Source organism: Schistocerca cancellata, chromosome 2 (assembly GCF_023864275.1).
Source record: "Schistocerca cancellata isolate TAMUIC-IGC-003103 chromosome 2, iqSchCanc2.1, whole genome shotgun sequence".
NCBI classification, from domain to species: Eukaryota; Metazoa; Arthropoda; class Insecta; order Orthoptera; family Acrididae; genus Schistocerca; species Schistocerca cancellata.
Genome location: NC_064627.1, coordinates 224,947,206 through 224,968,386, shown reverse-complemented (window position 1 = coordinate 224,968,386; position 21,181 = coordinate 224,947,206). Strand labels below are relative to the sequence as shown.

General features: G+C 39.2%; 1 protein-coding gene across 1 annotated transcript in view; it reads left to right on the top strand.

Annotated features, from left to right (window-relative positions):
• LOC126161550 (tubulin glycylase 3A-like) overlaps window positions 1-21,181 on the top strand; it is a 156,390-nt gene that overhangs the window by 110,087 nt on the left and 25,122 nt on the right. The window contains exon 8 of the mRNA XM_049917485.1: window positions 32-199. Within this exon, the coding sequence (XP_049773442.1) occupies window positions 32-199 (168 nt within the window). The remainder of the gene's footprint in view (window positions 1-31; window positions 200-21,181) is intronic.

The window sequence follows — 21,181 nt, the reverse complement described above, 5'->3', positions numbered from 1 at the left end:
GTTATTTATTTATTTTATTCTCTGTTTTTAGAGAAAGCTATCTTCGATTTTGTTCCCAGCCATTTAGCCTCAAGAACTTCCATGAGTCTGTTCACTTATGTAACAATGCAGTACAAGCTAGATACAAAAATGGAAAAAGAGATCCTGCATTACCTGATGAAAATATGTGGGACTGTTACACATTTCAAGCATATCTAAGGTATAGTCAGTAAATTTGTGAAATTTATTTTCAAAGTCTCCAGTAAAAATATGGCACCAGAAATTTTAACAATGTAACAAATGTTAAGCAGAGTGATTATTAAAATCATAGTTGACTGTTGGTGTAACTACAAACCACAAAGGAATCTTCATTGTTCAAAGCCAGATTAGTGAGATTGAACAAGAGAGGCCTCCAGTTGCAGTTTCATAACTGCACAAGTGACACATAGAGGTTAATTTTATCTGTGGAATATTTTGTTACACAGCTTTTCATAATAGCCAAATGGTTTGTGTTTCGGTCAAGTAGATAGCCTACATAATTGTACTAGGATAACATCCTTTGTTTAGGATACTTATGCCAATGTAAATAAAATCAAAGTCGTACACTATTAGCTGCCACTAGCATAGGTTGTGTTTTTTTAGTGCTCCACAGTTTTTGAAATTTTGATTGTGATAAACTGACACTGCAGTGTTCTTCTTTGGCATTCCAGTGAAGGTGTCGTAAATTCAGCTAAGTAAAAACTCTTGCAGTTTGCACATTTATTTATATATATATATATATATATATATATATATATATATATATATATATATATATATATATATATATATATATATATATATACACACATTGACTTCCAAATTCTCCTTTGTGAGAGACTGTGTGTGTCAGATAATTTTGAGATGAAATTTGAGACTCTTAACATTCTATTTCACATAATCTTTCATATTTGTGAGAGCTATGAAAATCTTAACACTTAATTTGTACTTTTTAGAAGCTTTCGGCAATAATATCTTGATTCAAAACAATCATTCCCTAATTTAATTATATATTAATGTGAAAAGGTATATTTTTAAGAAATTTGGACACTTCCAGTTGTATATTTTTGAGAATTTTTGGTAGTGGTGAGTGTTGTGCACAACCTATTTAGTATAAATGAGCGTTTGTGACTTATAGTTACTGTAAATAACCAACATATCAATTCGTACTAGTTCTCTCTTTCAACAGGAGTGTGTATCATCTGAAATTGTCATAAATTAATGGTATTATTGAATTTGTTAGCATCCATAACCTGAAAAATATTTCACAGAAGCACTATTTGTTGTTCCAAGCTATTCGGCTGTCATAATAGATATCACATTTTGGCTGTTAACTGTTTCAGTTCTAAAGGGCTACTGATAATACAAATTTACAAAAAAATCAGCAGACTTATTTTACAATTATTTTTTTAGTGTTCTGTAAAATATTGCACCAGGCATAATGCAGTTCCACTGTGCATGCTGTTCTCAGGCACAGGAAGAATTTTTTGATGTAGGTAAACACCTGAAAATCATCCTATGTGCTGTCAAGTGACTGGAAGATGCTGTAAATTGATGTGTTGGGTAGGCTACCAAGAGTTCTGTAACAGAGGTACGAAAAGTACCTCAAATACTATCCTCTCCTGTGGATACTGTCTCTTCTTCATGAAATATAGGATTTATCAATACACATCCACTTGACTGCAAGCGGCTTGTCTATGGTAGGTCAAGGCATCCTATACATGGGAGACAGGGACAACCGAGAACTCAGTTCCCTCAACCAACAGATTTGAGGTGCTGTCTTCCACCGAAAATGAAACTGAGCCAGTGAGTGTCACTTCACCCATTGGGACACATGCTGAGCCACATGTAAATGGAAGGCAAATAGAAAAGGGTAAGGGGTCTATTAATTGTTAGTAGTTAAAATGTACAGCAATTAATGGTACCCTTAGCAAAATGGCAGCAAGAAATGGGAAGAAATGTCATGTGCCCTCAGCGTGTATATGTGTGAGCCTTATTCAATATGGTGAAGAGGCAGTTTCGCAACCACTGAGGAAACAGGATGTGCTTAGCTGAAAATTGTGGTGGACATTGGGACAAACGATGCCTGTCATCTGGGGTCCAAGATCATACTTGAATCATCCCAGTGACTAGCAGAGAAGGGTGAGAAAACCACCCTAGTTCACAGAGTTTCAATAAAGCTCACAGACTACAGCATTAGCCCAAGAATAGATGATGACCTCCTGGTTGTAAGTTGAGCGGAACGTTTGAACCTGAGACTGCAATTTTTCTGTGACGAGCTAGACTGAATTTCTGGACTTGCAACATAGGATTGATGTGTACACTACACATCAGAGACTGCTACCCAAATAGCTGATTGTATGTGGGGTGCACACAAGGCTTTTAGTTAGGTGACTCTCCATTCAGTCCAGATTATGATAGCTGTGGGAGACATGGAGGTATTAGTATAAGATCCAAAGTAATGACTGACCTCCCCGCCTCTCCCCTCCCTCCCCCAATTCCTCCACCACCACCACCACCACACATGCGCACAAGAGTATTACAGTCTAATAATTAACTGCCAAAGCATTCACCTCAAAGTGCCAGAGTTTGAAGTGCTCCTAAAAAGGTGTGAAGCTCAAATAATACTACGTACAGAAAGCTGGTTAAAACCTGAAATTGACAGCAGTGATATTTTTGGGGAAAATTTAAGCATATATTGAAAAGACAGATTAATGGGAAATGGAAGTAATGTATACAAGAAGCTCAAATACACCACAGTAAAAATTGAAGGTACATGCTAGATTTTGTGGGTAATTGTAAGTATCAGATGTGGGCATAAAATTATAACTAGATCATTCTGTCAGCCACCACTAATGTTACCAAAAACTGTAGAGAAAACTTCATTTCACTAGTACTATAATTATCAGAGGAGACTTTCATTGTCCAATGATCAGTTGGGATATTTACAGTTTTGCTAGTGGTGGACATGACATTCTGTGAAACATTGCAAAATGCCTTCTCCTAAAACTACTTAGAATAGGTGTTTCATAACACCCATTCATGATGTAAATATAACAGATCTAATGGCAACAAGCAGACCTGACCTATTTGATGATGGCCACATCAAAACTGATATCAATTATCATGAGACAGTTATAGCTACAATGATTACCACAGACAAAGTGCAACTAAAACAAGCTGAAAGATTTATATGTTCAGTAAATTAGGAAAAGGAGTCATAGTGTCATATCTCAATGAGGAACTTGAAACTTATAGAACTTATAGCTCAATACTGCAGCAGGTAGAAAACTATGGATAAAGTTTAAAAGAATAATTGACCATGCACTTTATACATATGTACTCAGGAGAACAGTTTGTGATGGGGGAGACCCTCAAAGATTTACAGTCACTGTAAAGAAACTCCTAAAGAAACAGGGACTACCAATGATAGCTGTAAAACAAAGCAGAGAACTATAAGTATAGACATGAGAACGAAATGCTTTGGGCTCTCAAGAGAGTAATCCATGAAGCCTACTGTATATTTGAAAGATCTTTCTCAAAACCCTAAGAAATTCTAGTCATATGTAAAGGCTGTTAGCTGCATCAAAATTAGTGTCAAGTCACTCACAAATGAGACAGGAAGTGTAACTGAATGTAGCAAAGCAAAAGCAGAAGTGCCTAACTCTATTGTCAAAGGGAAACCAAAGAGTATTACTCCTTCAGTTTCAAAAAATGGCTCCAGTTATCTTGAAAATAGTCCATGTAAAGAATGTTACAAGACTAACCACAGATGAATGTGCACAGTGTGATGCTGGATTTAGGATATACAATAACTTAAGGCTTTAGGCACATTCTGTGAAAGAATGAGGTGAATGTTACTCAGTGAATTATCTATGAGAAGCCTTTATCAAGGTAGGTGCTGTATTTTTTAAATGCTGGTTCAAATGCAAAACAAATCACACATCAATCTTTAGAAAGAATTCAATTGAATTTCTGGATCAGTTTGTTACTGTGGATAAGACACTGAACTACTAGTTCATATCTGGAAAAAACAGCAATCAAAGTAGTGGATGAAAGCATGTGATGTCACAACAAAAAAGGATACGTTGTTTTCCTCCATGGTCAGCCAGGATTTCAGGTGCTTTCAGTCCGGATCGAAACCATCACAGCTCAAGTGCCTGCACTTCGTGCTCAGCCAGCTGCTGCTTCCTCACTGCCATATCCTTGTCAGCACATTCGTGTACATCATCATGCTGAAGACCCACCCACTATGTGTTTGTATCAGTGCATGTTTGGCAAGCAAGCTTCCCAGTGCCCCCCTCTGTGCAACCCACGTAAATTCCAGTGGTATCCATGGCTAAGTGCATATGGATGGCTTGCTGCTTCAGAATTCTTGTAGACAATGTCTGGCCAGCACTTCCTCTTTGAAACTGGGTCTGACCTGTATGTTCATCCATGCACACTACTCCCTGGGTGTCAACCGAAAACACCATTTCAGCAGGTAGCTGCCAACATTTCATCCATCACCACCCATGGAGCCTACCTGATGTTATTGGACGTAGGACTGCACTGCACCTTCAGCTGAAAATTCACCATCACAGACTTCAGAAATCCAACTATTGGTGCTGACTTTTTACATTTTCAGTTCTTCCCTGATATTGCCAGTTCTTGTCTCATGAACAAGGACTCTGATCACTCAACAGTTGGCTTCCACCATGTTGAGCAAAACTTTGTATTGAAGCTCACCCATGCTGCTGTCACTGGACAGTACCAGGACCATCTGGACAGTACCAGGACCATCTCAACAATTTCCCACCAATTGCACACCCACTTGTAGCACCACAAGACATATGACACAGTGTAATCCATCACATCCATACTGTGCCTGCCCCTCCACTTTTCAGGAGGTTGCAGTACCTCACATTGGAGTGACTTGCTGCTGCTAAAGCTAAATTTGAGGTTTCTTTAAGAATAATATCATGATGTCATCCACCATTTGGGCAGCCCGCAATTCTCTCCTCTCCACCTCGTACTGAAGGAAGATGCATCCTGACAAGCTGGCAGTGGCTATTGTGTTCATGATACATGCTCCATCCTGGACAGATATCTGGTCCCAAGCCTTCACACATGACCTCAGTGGCATTTCAGTGTTCAGAGTCTATACCAGTTGCCACGGTAGATATCCAAATGACATACATCACCACACCCTTTAGCGTCTTCAAATCAGTTTACAAGACATTTGATCTCTGAAATGCTGCACAGATATGGCAGCAATTCATCCATGGCATGCTACATTACCTGCCCTTTTGCTTCACCTTTTTCTATGACATAGTGCAGCAGCACTGTGAACAGCTGACAGCAGCATTTCAATGGCTAAACAATTTTGGGATATTATTAATCCATCCAAATGCATCTTTGGTGCCTCCCAGGTGACATTCCAAAAGTTCAGGTTATTCAGGAAATTCAATGCCCAGAAACTTTTCATGAACTCCGCTGGTTCCTTGGAATGCTGAACTTGTGCTCTCCTCAGCACAGCCTCTTCTCCCCAGTACAGCCTCTATTCAAGAGATGCTGGCAGATGCTCTTGCTGGTCCTAAGAGCAACATTCCCATTCTTTAAATTGGACACTGTCTTCACTACTGCTAAGAACAGCATTAGTCATGCTTTACTTCTGGCTCGCCCAGACTGTGACACCCAATTGGCACTGGTGATCAATGCCAGCCAGCAAGCCTTAGGTGCAGTCTTGCAGCAACACAGCGGTGGTTCCTGACAACTGTTGGCTTTCTTTTCGAAGAAGCTCATGTGTACACAATGCCAGTGAAGTATCTGTGACAGGGACCTGCTTGCCACCTACGAGGCAATCCACTACTTTCACTGACCACTGGATGTCAGGAACGTTGTCATACTTCCGGACCACAAACTCATCACAATGCCTTTCATTCAGACCAACAATCACTACTCACCATCTCAATTTTGCCAATTGGAATATATCTCTCAGTTCAATGTACAAAATTCAGCACATCCCTAGAATGGATAATATTGGTTCCCATTGTCTGTTCAGTGGTTGCATCAGTTTCTGCACTCAGTGCAGCACAAGAGGTCAGTACAGAGCTGAAGTCTTATTGCCAGGACCTAAACATTTGCTTTAGACTGGAGCGTGTCTCTATCCTTGGCACGGACATAAAACTGTTGTGTGACTCCTCCACCGGCAAGCCATGACCTTTCCTACCACCACCTTCCACTGGCAGGCCTTTTGGCAGCATCCACAACCCATGCAACCTGGTGTTAATGCCACACCAGGCTTCTTACCAGCCCTGGCATCAGCTCAGACAGTTACACCTGAGCTCTCTGCAGTGTTGCTTGTCAGTTGTCCGGCATGTCCATACTCGCATTGGTGATTTCCCAGAGGTTGCAGGGAGCCATATCTATATTGACATTGTCAGCCCTCTCCCCATATCTGGCATCCAGTGGTATCTTTCAACTATCATCGATCATTTCACATGCTGGCCAGAGGTGATAAAAATTCCTTACATCTCACCTGAAACTGTGGTGTGAGCATTTGTGAGTACATGGATTGCTCATTTTGCTTCCCCACTCCATATCACCATGGATTGCAGAGAATAGTTTGAATTCCAGCTGTTCAGTGAGCTTGCCCAACTCTGTGGCACTCTCTGTCACTACACCACTGCATACCACTCAACCAGTAATGGTATGGGCAAGTGACGCCATCACACTTTGAAGACTGCTCTCCTTTGCCACAGCACAGCATGGACAGCTGTACTCCTCATCATCCTTCTCAAGCTCCATAGGAGTTTCAAGATGTATGTACATCAGTGCCCCAATAGCTGAGCTGTTCTATGGTGAGCGTTTTGGACACCTGGAGAATTTGTTGAGCCCTCTGCCACCACTTCTGCCTCTCACCTATTGACCTTCTTGGATGGGCTGTGCTCCCATGTTGCAAACATGTGTCCTCAACCCAGCTCTCAACATGGTACCCTACCTTCCTATATTCATAAAGATATGACCACTTCCATGCACATGATGGTCCAGATTAAATGGATCAGGCCTGGTCTCCAGCCTCCATACTTTGGTCTTCATATGATTGTTAGATGAGGTCACCATATCCTGGAGTTTGCCATCAATAGGAACACCCAGATGGTGTCACTTTACTGTATAAAGTTGGCTTACACCTTTCTGTCTGAGCCCAACTTTACACACTCCACTCAAAGGGCCTCACCACCACCACCGCAACCACACAACCATTACCTGGACTGCCACCATCTTCCCAGTCAACATAACCACCAATGCAAGACCTTCAATCCTCTTCTGGGTGACAAGTGCACTTGCCAGCCTGATTCGCTTGCTGGAGGGGGGGGGGGGGGGGGGGGGTCTGTGTACAGGTGCATCAGCCTACCTAAAAATAAATATAAAGCAGATCCCAGTGATACAGTGATAGAGGCTGTGAGTTTGGTGTCCAATTTATATCAAAAGTATTTCCACCCCACTGTATTCCAAATTTAAGAGGGTCCTGTAGGATTATGAAGCAGAGTTTTCAGATGTGTCACCACTACTACAACTTCTCTGGACATGCATATAATGCATATTCACACAGACAAAGGGTAGAATGTACCATTTCATTATGTGTGCTGTGATGGTGTCATGATTTCAGCGATCACCTGAGTGACATTTGTAAATGTCTGCTTGTGTCTGTGTATATGCGGATGGATATGTGTGTGTGTGCAAGTGTATACCTGTCCTTTTTTCCCCCTAAGGTAAGTCTTTCTGCTCCCGGGATTGGAATGACTCACCCTCTCCCTTAAAACCCAAATCCTTTCATCTTTCCCTCTCCTTCCCTCTTTCCTGATGAGGCAACTGTTGGTTGCGAAAGCTTGAATTTTGTGTGTATGTTTGTGTTTGTTTGTGTGTCTATCGACCTGCCAGCGCTTTTGTTTGGTAAGTCTCATCATCTTTCTTTTTAGATATATTTTTCCCACGTGGAATGTTTCCCTCTATTATATATATATATATATATATATAATAGAGGGAAACATTCCACGTGGGAAAAATATATTTAAAAGAAAGATGATGAGACTTACCAAACAAAAGCGCTGGCAGGTATATATATATATATATATATATATATATAGTTATAATAGAAGTGTATATATATATATATATATATATATATATATATATATATATATATATATAATAGAAGGAAACATTCCATGAAGGAAAAATACACCTAAAAACAAAGATGATGTGACTTACCAAATGAAAGTCCTGGCAGGTCGACAGACACACAAACGAACACAAACATACACACAAAATTCAAGCTTTTGCAACAAACTGTTGCCTCATCAGGAAAGAGGGAAGGAGAGGGAAAGATGAAAGGATGTGGGTTTTAAGGGAGAGGGTAAGGAGTCATTCCAGTCCCGGGAGCGGAAAGACTTACCTTAGGGGGAAAAAAGGACGGGTATACACTCGCACACACACACATATCCATCCACACATATACATATTGTGTCTATCTACCAGCACTTGCTTGTTTGATATATATAATAGAGGGAAACATTCCACGTGGGAAAAATATATTTAAAAAGAAAGATGATGAGACTTACCAAACAAAAGCGCTGGCAGGTCGATAGACACACAAACAATCACAAACATACACACAAAATTCTAGCTTTCGCAACCAACGGTTGCCTCGTCAGCAAAGAGGGAAGGAGAGGGAAAGATGAAAGGATGTGGGTTTTAAGGGAGAGGGTAAGGAGCCATTCCAATCCCGGGAGCGGAAAGACTTACCTTAGGGGGAAAAAAGGACAGGTATACACTCTCACACACACACACATATCCATCCGCATATACACAGACACAAGCAGACATTTGTAAAGGCAAAGATATATATCAAACGAGCAAGTGCTAGTAGATACACACAATAAAAAACACAAACACACACACACACACACACACACAAATTTCAAGCTTTTGCAACCCAAGGTTGCTACATCAGGAAAGAGGGAAGGAGAGGGAAAGACGAAAGGATGTGGGTTTTAAGGGAGAGGGTAAGGAGTCATTCCAATCCCGGGAGCAAAAGACTTACCTTAGGGGAAAAAACGGACAGGTATACATTCGCACGCGCACACACACACACACATATCCATTCGCACATATACAGACCTATATGTGTGTGTTTGCTAGTGTATACCTGTCCTTTTTTTCCCCTAAGATAAGACTTTCTGCTCCCGGGATTGGAATGACTCCTTACCCTCTCCCTTAAAACCCACATCCTTTCATCTTTCCCTCTCCTTCCCTCTTTCCTGATGAAGCAACATTGGTTTACGAAAGCTTGAAATTTGTGTGTGTGTTTGTGTTTTTTATTCTGTCTATCTACCAGTGCTTTCTCATTTAGTAAGTTACAGCATCTTTGTTTTTTATATATATATTTCCCACGTGGAATGATTCAAGTAAAAGTAAAGTTGTCATCAATCCAAACTTTATTTTGAACAGCACAGTGCTTTACTTGCCTTGGTCCTGTTGGAGGTGGTATGCCATTGCCTTCCTCCAACCTTCAAACTGACTTTTCCTACCAGTTATAGTGTGATCTACAGTTTAATGTGGATTTTGAGACATCGTGCAACTTGGTATCTTTCACATAACACTCTGAAAAAAATATTCATGAGGGACAGCTAAGATTTCCAGCATTTTAAAAATTTAAGGCAGTGAACCATGCTACCACTCTTGGTTATTAGACATATTTCTCTTTTCTGTAGTTTGATTATGCTTGGATATTTTTCCTATTCACTCCACAAAAAATTATGCCATCCTAATGATGCAATGAATGTAAGCAAAATATACAGACCTGATACACAAAATATCCCTATTGACATAAGAATTCAGAGGGCACAGCATGCTGTAGAGACTATTTTACTAAGTTGTGGTCCTAAATATATTTATATGCTCTTCCCACTGAAACTGGTAGTCAACATGTTCTGTAAGAAATTGTATGGTTTTCACACATTGTAATGATTCATTCTTTATTTTAAGATTATTATAATCTGGTTTTTTATATACATATGGAAATTCATTGAGCTTATTTTCTATATATTAAGTGTGACTTTATTGTTTGTTGCCCACTTATATACATTCCTAAGTGTTTCATCAGCTTTCTCTCTTAGTAATTCTGATGACTTGTCAGTGATCAGTACATTGGAGTCATTTGCAGACAATAATATTTTTTGTCCCTGTTTGATGCTTTGTGAGAAATCATTAATGTATATTAGGAATAGTACTGGACCAAGCACACTACCATGGAGTACACCTATGTTCATATATTTAGGGTCAGAAGTGTTCTTTTCACTATAGTTAAAGCTACTTGATGTATGTGTAATTTCAGCCAACTGTCCTCTGTTTTGTAGATATGACTGCAACCACTTGTTTACCACCATCCTTATTCCCAGTTTATCTAACATTTTTAACAGTCTCTGGTGGTCCACAGTATCAAATGCTTTAGTTATGTTGAGGAAGGCATCAGTTGCATAGTTCCCTTTATCAAGTGCTTCTATGTCATGTTTGTGAAATGCACTGTTGCTAGATTCAGGAATACTCAGTATCAGTTTGGTTGTGGCCTCTTCCAAACAAAAGTATGATTATGTGGAATAGCAATAAAAATTTGTGACTGAATTGAGGATTTCTTGGTAGGCAGCATGCAGCATATTGGCTGAAGAGCCATCAACAGAAGTAGGATTAACTTCAATCGTGCTTCAGGGAAGTCTGTTAAGACCCATGCTGTTCGTGTTGTATATTATTGATCTGGCAGGCAATATTATTGGCAACCTCAGACTTTTCATAGATAATGCAGTTATCCATCATGAAGAACTGTCTGTAAAAAGCTGCAGAAATACTCAATGAATATAGATAAGATTTAAAAGTTGTGCAAAAATTGGCAGTTTATGACTTTAACATAACACATTATAGAGTTACGAAACAGAATGGTCATACAGACTCAGTCATAGATAAGGCAGGTGACAGACTTCAGTTCATTGGCATAATGCTGGGAAATTGTAAATTACTTGCGCATCCCATCTTAGGAAATTGTTCAAGTGCGTAGTATCAAATTCGACCAACAGGGGCTATTGAACAAAGTAGGTTTGCACAAATGGTCATAAGTCTGTCTGAATCATGGGAGAGCATCACAGAAATGTTTAAAAACTACAGTTGGTAGACGCTTGAAGATAGATACAAATAATTCCAAGAAATCCTGGTTTCAAAACTTCGAGAACCAGTATTAAGTGAAGAATCTGGAACATTTTTCAGCGCCCTACATATCGCTCCCATAAGACAAAATTATACTAATTAGACCACACACAGAGTTGTTTAAAATTCATTCTTCCCACACTCCTTGCATGATAGGAACGAAAATAAACCATAATAAGCAGTAACATGCTAATCTTGCACTTCAAAATGGTTTACAGAGTATGTTTGTAGGTATAGAAAATGTAATTTTAGAATGAACAATTTTTTCAGTTTTCATCCAAGTCCAAGACAGCAGAGATTTTACCTAAAAGCTGAAGATAGATGAAGATAATAAATGTAACATACTGTAGTCTGTCAGTAAACTTGAGAGCAAGGGCATTTGTGTAGCTGGGGAGGGGAGGGGGGCACTACCCTATGACACAAAGGGCTTACAGATAGTGGCTATGAACAGGCATTGATTGAAGTCAATGGGGAGTCTCCTGCTTACTAGATAGTTGCTCTGACCACTAAACAATCCAGACACAGTGGTCATCACACTGCATGGACTGCTCTAATATGCCTCGTGCCAGACTTAAATTCTCAACTTACCCACACACTACAAATTTACTGCCCCTTGCCCATCATCCTCATTACTTGCAGTGTTTTGCTGATTTCCATAAGAGTTTGAGCCTGGTGAGCACTGCATTGAAGAGATCATTGATCTCTTGCCTTATTTATATGTATGTGGTGTATGTTCTTTTGGACATGTCCGAAAGAACGGACACCATTTTGATCCAGCAGCCATTATGAATTAAGACACAAAGAAATTGTAGAAATTGGTTGTGAGTGTGCATTGACTGAAATCAATGGGGAAAGTTGAAAATTTGTGCCAGGCCGGGATTCAAACTGGGGACTCCTGCTTACTAGACAAATGCTCTGACCACTAAGTGATCAAGACACAGAGGTCATCGCAAATGCACAGGCTATCCTAGCATGCCTCCATCAGACTAAAATTCTCAACTTATCCACACACTACTTATTTAGTGCACCTTGCCCATTATCCTCATAATTCACAGCATTTTGCTGATTGCTGTTAGAGTTTGAGGCTGGTGCGCATCCGCACCAAAGAGATCATTGACTACCTCACTTTATTAAATGTATGTGGTGTCTGTTCTTTCAGACATGTCAGTTGTGATGACCACTGTGTGCAGATGGCTTAGTGGTCAGAGCAACTGCCTGGTAAGCAGGAGCCCCAATCCAGCACAAATTTGTACCTTTGGGCATTGATTTCAGCCAATGTCGGTAATACCTTTGTGTCATAATTCATAGTGGTGGCTAGATCAAAATGGTGTCATGTCCAAAATAACAGACACCACATACATAAGATTAAGAATCTGTCTGCCATCTAGTACTGCAGTGTACATGTGATGATCTGTGTAAATTTTAGTGATGTTCATTTCTTCTGTTTGTTATATTTGTAACTAGTTTCTGCATTGCATATAGTGTTAACACATTTAGTGGAAAATAAACACTTTCATACTTGTCTGAATATTGAATTGGTCCTCATTTAAAAGGCATGCTATGAGAGGACTGGTATAGCATTATGAGATAGATAACCTGTAGTTGCTCATTGTGACATAGTTTTGTAGACTGAGGGGAGTCTCATCTGCTTGCTCTTCAGTTTACCCACAGACTAATCCATTCAGTATTCAGATTTGAAGAAAACAGAAAAACAGACAATAAATACAATATTGAATGAGTACCTTCACTGAGCTCAGTGGAAGTTTGAGTAACAGGGATATTAGTTATTATGGAAACCAATACAGCAAACAAGTCTCAGCACAATGATGAGAGCTCTGAGAACTAGCTGCACAAAGATTAAAAATGGTGGATGTGTTGTATCTTCTGTCTGGTGAGGAGATAATGCTGACCATATGATAATTGCCCAATAGTGGCATGTTCTAGCTGTAAAGTCCCCCCTTATTTTTGATAATTTTAGAGACATTTACAGTTTTATTGAATTTTAGTTACATGTCTGATATGTTGGAAAATTTGGAAAATACTCCTAAGAGCAGAGATTTGTAACCAAGAAAAAGTTAACTTGCTGTTTGCATCAGCATCTGGGCATCATCTCTAGTTCATGACCTTAATGAAAGTAAAAATAATTAATCTTATATTGATTTTATTAGAAAAATGTGAATGAGATCATATTTTATATTTTGTAGTGACATTTATAGCAAGACTAATTTCCATAGCATAACCCAGTAATTCGTAAAAATGTCGATATATACTCGGCTAACTTAATGTAAGGCAGAGCTTTGCCAGACTACTACAACATTGTGTATATATCCAAAAACATGAATCAGATACTACTTATCCAAAAATAGGTGCAACTAAAGCTGAAACTAAGGTGGTATCATAAGTTTCTGTTATCTGAAGAAGTTACATAAGAACTTGGTTTATTGTACAACCTTTATTCACGTTGAGAAGGAAGTCATGTTACAAACATGGAACATGTCCTGTAGCTCAATACTGGAAAAGGGTATCTCATATTCCTCAGAGGGCAGTGGTATGAGACGTTCTTACACTCATAAATAATTGAATTAGACGTAACTGCCATGTTGGGAGAAATCTCTGATGTCCTTACAGTGAAAGGAATAGTTCAGCTTGTCAGATGACTATGATGATGTTGCATTTGCCATTAGAATGGTAGTGCAGATAAGCAGAACACACAATATTTGTTCAGTTGATCATGGCCAGATAGCTGTTGAGTGATGCATGGAACGTCATGTCTGTGACATTATGCAAGCCAGTATATTTCACATGCCACACTGTCTAGGTCATAATGTGAATCACTTGACTCTACAGACTCAATTGCTGTCCATATCATGTGAAAGCCAGGGGTCACCACCAATGGTAGCAGGTGTGTAGCACATAGAGAGGCCACACGAGCAGTTCATTGGTGAACATCAACAGCTGGTGGGCAGCCATACCATGCAGAACTGACCCTTCACTGTGGGAAACAAAAGCAGTAAACCCCATGTGTACTTCTGCTCATTATCTATTAATGGACAAAGGTCAGAATGGGCACTGTGACATCACAAATGGACACATCATCTATAAAAAGTCATCTAGATTGCTACTTTGGTATGTGCTGATGGCATGGTATAAGTACATTAAAAGAAAACGCAGCATCCGAGTTCATCACAATGACATGAGACATCTGGTACATCAAAATGATGTTGAGGCATTGGCCGTTATCTGTTACCAGTAAACAATACAGGAACATATTAAGGTTATCAGTTATGGATGTTTAAGAACCTGTGATTTTTCCTGAATACAGATACAGATAATTTTTTGAAATTTATTCCATAAACTTGTTTTTGGACCTTTTTAGGCTAATCTTCAGATGGGGCACTGGAAGCAATGTAACTGTTTCATAGTGTACTGGGTGTGTGACACGATGATAGAAAATGCTTTAATGTATTATCATGAGTAATGTTTATATGATGATTTGCATCCAAATACAGGAATTTGTTGGTCAGTAATATGTATTCATTTGTAAACCTTACGCACCCTTGGGAGTAAATGTACCGCCATATCACCCTTATTGTGTGTCTAAAGTGTTTGATGAACACACTGTGAATGTGAGGGTATTTGTACAATGCTCTCTCTCCCCAAATTCACCTGATACCAATTGTATTCAGCACATCAGAAATGCTACTGTGCAAGTTGTGTGTACCTTTGTGCTCACCTCTGACCAGTCTTCGTGAATCATAGAGTATAGTACTAGAATGAAATTAAGATAGAGAAAGCACATGTAGTTACTAAGCAGAAAATGTTGTAGGCAAAAACAAACATTAACATATTTGTGTCTACGTTGGCAGTTCTAACGCTTTCTTGGATGACAAGAGACAGTGCTGTGTTGGGTTGCATAACTCACATGTCTCTTCCAGTTGACTCATACGTTGTGCGTGCAGCCGATCCTCTTCTTTGGGTCATCAGCTACGTTGCTCTCACCGTTTAATTTATTGCGTAGACTGTATCAGGTTAAAGGGAATAATGTTAACCCACTCTCTATTCTTCAGTTCAACAACAATATATTTTCAAGTCTCATCTCAAAGTAACAATTATTCATACAATTACATACGTTCTGCCTCTGTAAAGAATCCAACCTTACCAGAATAATCTCTATAAAATTGTGTGACTTCTGTGATGATACTGTCCTTCCCTTTAGGCACAGTACCTATGCTTTACCTCCAGGTTGCTCCTATGGATGCACTACCTCCTTCCGCTTTGGTAGGTACGCCCCTTTCTTATTCCTATATTCTATGGTATAGGTCAATCCCCTTCTTGGTGCTCCTGCCTACACAGTACAGGTCAGTCTTTCTTGGTTCTGCCTATCTGCCCTTTTCTTCATTCAATAAAAGCTGAGTGCGCCCCCCCCCCCCCCCCCCTTATCCTTTGTGAGTAGGCCCCATGGTTCATTGCCCTAGTATACATCTTTATGTATACTGTCGCCAAATATTACCTGGCAAAATTCAATTCTACTTCACACTTCTCTCTTACTTCTTGGTTCCTTATTTGATCCCCTAGAGTCCTCCACTACTTTTCAACTTCTACACTTTCAATAGACCTCATATTTATATATAATTTACTATATAATACCTTTCTTTATTCTAGACTTGTCCCACTATCCTACAAATCATCAGAACAAATATTTAACTGATATTCCTAAATAATTATCACCATTAGTTCCTCCCTGGCTTATGCTCATTAGTTCTTCATTTCTCACACTTCCTTGTACAATATAGAACTGTCTCTGTTCTTATACCTATGTATAAACATATAAGAAGCAACAAAAGAAAAGAGAAAAAGGAACGATGCAGAACTGTCATATATCAACCATACAATGTGTGCATCTACCCAGATGAACAAATGTCTTTATTCCCCTCCATCCCTTGGTGGTTCTGACATCGCTTTAGGTTTCTAACCTGTAAATTTCATGTTTGTGTCTAAGTGTAATCTTGTGTGTATGTCGATGTGTTTGTGCAGCCTGATTCTTTGGCCTACTTATTTGACATAAGTTGAAGGTTATAGGAAACCATGGAGAATGAGAAGGACTTTAGCAACAGAAGTATATGCATATGGAAAGAGGGAAATGTAGACTGGTACTCAGATGAGAAATAAGGAAGGAAAAAAATAGAGATGGTTGCTAAGATCGAAGGAGAAAAAGAAGATAGCCCCAAAAACAGGAAAACCCTTCCCACCCCCCTTCCCCAGGATCCCTACTTCACCAGTACTTGAGTGACAAGCTGGAGCAGGTATGGTGTTAAACGTCTCCCGCAGAACTGACATTCTCACCTTCACCTTTGACACCCCCGAAGAAAAATCTTAGCAACACCTATGGAATGGCAAATGGTGAAGAATTGGTCACACTTTGTCATCTGAAAGGTGAGATGTGTGTGTAGTGTTAGTCATGTCTTTAGTTACACTATCCACCCCTATCAAGATTAATACAAACCCTCCCATCAAAGATGTGAAGGGAATTCAGTGTAGGAAAACTAATCTGGGAGTAACACTGCAAAAAACTCAGGAACCAACAGTCGTTACTCTGCCCATTAACACAGAATGTTAATGTCCCTAGGGAACAGATGTGACTCTGCCTGGATCACATGGATCTGACATTAACCTCACTCGATTGCTTCTGGATTAATACTTCTCGTTAAATTTTATGTGAAAGTCTCCCCACAGCAAAACAATTACCATTTTATTAGAAAGCATGACAATAAGTAAAGTTATTCTATGTTCTAATCTGTCCTGGACAAGTTTGAATTCTTTCCGTGAGTCATCAACATTTCTCTTAGTGTCATCAAGCTCATAGGATAGCTTTGTAGACATGTTGTCAGAGTTTACTTTCATGGCAACTTTTCTATCTATTATCTCCACTACCTGTTCCTCCAGACCACTATATTTATAGTGTCTGAAGTTGCTATTTTTCCTTAAAATTTCTTTCCATATCATCAACCCGAATGTTGACGCCTGCAATTTGCGATTGGACAATAGGGATCAGCTTATTCTGTTTTTCCATCCTATCTCTTGAAGTATGCAGCCTTTGTTTTACCATGTCAAATGTAACAATACACACACTCAGAAATGATCCAAATTTTTCACTAAATTCAGACTCTATATTGTTACACTTGTCTTCAATGTCAAATTCTAATTCCTGAGTCAACTTCTGATACTGGTCATCCTGCTTTTGGCTCAGGTCAGTAAACATTTGATTCATCTGCGCAGTTAAGGAATTACTTAATTGATTCTTTAAATCTAATAATAACTTCTCCACTTTATCATTTAATACATCAAACTTAGAATCTATAGCTTCACCCTGTGCTTCTTAATTTTCACTTAAAGTAGTACTTATTTCATTTCTCAGAGAGGCAATTTGAGCAGTTGAAGTTACTCTCTGTGCTTCTAACTTTTCACTTAAAGTAGCACTCTGTGCTTCTAACTTAGCATCTAATCTAGTTAAAGCTTCACTCTGTGCTTTAATTAAATTTACTAATTCAGACAACTCAGGTCCTTCTTTACAATTTTCATAGCCATGGCTGGTTCTGATGTCTCTCCAGCTGGTTGTATACCGTCCATGCTTCTATAGACTTTTGCCCTTGTGAGCATCTAATACTAATTTCAATTATACCAATTACACAGTAAAAGTTCACCCAACAGTATTTTGTAACACTCTTTACTAGAGTAATAAAGTTTTTATTTCATGCTTACCTGGCATAGAATTCTAGGCTGCATTGAATCAGCACAGGTGAACAGCACAGGTGCCGGCAGCATTGAATGTTGGTTATGGCATCGGTGAGTGACCGCGAAGTCAGCAACAGTGAACGGCAGCCATTGCAGTCAGCAACGGTGGCAGGTTACTGTGTCAGCATCATTGCCTGGTTACTGCATCGATGTCAGTTGGTTACTGCGTGTGTAAGAATTGCTTCCTCCCCACACCCAAAATCTTCTTTATTGAAAAGTAGAGAACTGCAGCTGTTGCAGTCAGCAACGATGGCAGGTTACTGTGTCAGCATCATTGCCTGGTTACTGTGTCGATGTCAGTTGGTTACTGCGTGTGTGAGAATTGCTTCCTCCCTACACCCAAATCTTCTTAATTGAAAAGTAGAGATCTTCCCTCCATTCTTTTGACATTATTACCTTATTCCATCTTATATTGTGTTGCATTCTTCCTTTGGTTCAGTAGACACAACACAATTACTCGAAACAGTTTCTCAATCTTGTTACGTCTGGTTGCTATGGCAACTCAAATATCTTCTTCCTGTTTTTGGCTTACAATTTCCCTTTTTCTTTGTGTCCTGTCATGGTTGCCACATTCTAACGCTTTCTTGACGACAAGAGACAGTGCTGTGTTGGGTTGCATGACTCACATGTCTCTTCCAGTTGACCCATACATTGTGTGTGCAGCCGATCCTCTTCTTTGGGTCATCAGCTATGTCGCTCTCACCGTTTAATTTATTCCATAGACTGTATCAGGTTAAAGGGAGTAATATTAACCAACTCTCTATTCTTGAAATAAATCATGTACTCATAGAATCTTGTCAGTTCAACAACAATTTATTTTCAACTCTCATCCTAATGTAACAATTATTCTGTACAAACTCCAGTAAGCCAACTTGTTCCAAGATAAATGTCAGAACCAACTAAACACTCATCCAATTACATACATTCTGCCTCATGCGGAGCCAAGACATGAAGTAAGAGTCTCTATACAATACATGCTTCATCTTTCTCTGTAACAATCCTCATGACACCACAAACCACAGAGCATTATACAAATACTATTTTACTTTTTTATATAAATTCCAAGGTAACCACTTGTCGAGGCCGCTCTAACCACTTGTTGGGGTCGCTCGTCTGGCGCAGCTCCTGGCTTCTCATGACAGCTGTTCTTCCTACACACACAAATATGTGTGGTGCAGTAAAAAGGCTCTCTCACCCTCATCATTAAAATATCAGGTTCTTGAGACAGTGGAGAACCAAGTGTTTCTAGAATTTACCCTGAAATTCTCAAAGCATTACACAGTTTCCAGAATGAGACTTCCACTCTGCAGCGGACTGTATACTGATGTGAAACTTCCTGGCAGATTAAAACTGTGTGCCAGTCCAAGACTCAAACTCGGGACCTTTGCCTTTCGCGGGCAAGTGCTCTACCAACTGAGCTGCCCAAGCACGACTCATGCCCCGTCCTCACTGCTTTACTTCTGCCAGTACCTACACAGTTGCTTCTCAAAAAAATTTTCTGTCTTCTGTGGATTAAATCTAATTTTGTGCAAAACTCTCAGAGCATATCTGGAAGGGATGTGGAGAAGACTTGCAAGCTTTTTCGTAAGAATTCCAAGCACTGATTCAGAACCTGTGATATATGAGAGTTTATAAAAAAATATTTGACTATTATGTATTAGAAACACATACCAAGTAACTGTGTTTAATACATCTGTAGACTTCTGACCATGCTGTTGTCTTTGCATGCATGAAGAAATTAAGAGACAATACGAACCTTGTAGAGCAAATATGTTTCAGAGCAATGCCACAGTGGGCAGATACTCATTTTTATGAGTGTAATAATTTATTGATCAATATAACTTGGAAACTTCTGTGTGGTGCTCTTTATTATCCCAACCAAATAAATTTTGTAAATTCATCAATGAATAAAGTAGTTGTATTTGATACTGCCCATGAAATAATAGTTTTTATTCATAATTCAGATGGTAGCAACAACAATAGTAATTACAGATTATGAGATGACTTTTTTGAAGTTGGAGTACATAATGCCATTGTACTGAATATTGCAATTCTTACATGGCATCCTTGATTATTAATAGAAATTTGATGAATGTATATACCAAATTCTTATAATTCTACATCTACATCTATACTCTGCAAACCTCAGTGAGGTGCACAGCAGAGGGTGCAACCCATTGTACCAGTTATTAGATTCCTTCCTGTTCCATTCACATATGGAGTGTGGGAAGAATGATTGTTTGAATGCCTCCATGCATGCAGTAATTTTTCTAATCTTATTTTCATGATCCCTTTGTGAGTGATACATAGGGGGCTGTAGTATATTCCTCGAGTTGTCATTTAAAGCCGGTTCTTGAATCCTTGTTAATAGTCTTTCTCGGGTTGGTTTACATCTATCTTCATGAGTCTTCCAGGTCAGTTCCTTCAGTATATCTGTGACACTCTCCCATGGATAAAACAAACATGTGATCAGTCATGCTGCCCTTCTCTGTATACGTTCAATAACATTTTAGTCCTATATGTTACAGGCTCCACACACTTGAGCAGTGTTATAAAAATGGTTGCACGGTGATTTGTAAGCAGTCTCCTTTGTAGATTGATTGCACTTCACTGAAGTCTACCACCTGCTTTACCCATATAATCATTCCATTTCACATCCCTAACATAGTGCTACACCCAGGTATTTGTATGAGTTGGCTAATTCTAACAGTGACTCATTGATATTATAGGCATAGGATGCTACATTCTTTTCATTTTGTGAACATTTCTGAACATTTAAAGCAAATTGCCAGTCTCTGCACCACTTTGAAAGCTTATCAATATCTGACTGAATATTTATGCAGCTTCTTTCAAACAGTATATCATTATAGATAACTGCATCATCCACAAAAAGCCTGATTTTACTATTAACATCGTCTGAAGGGTCATTAATGTACAACATGAACACAAGGATCCCAACACGCTTTCCTGGAGGACACCCAAAGTTACTTCTACATCTGACAGTGACTCTCCATCCATGATAATATGTTGCGTCCATCCTACCAAGAAGTCCTCAGTCCAGTCATAAATTTCACTTGATATCCCATATGATTGTACTTTTGACTATAAGCTTAGGTGTGGTACTGAGTCAAAT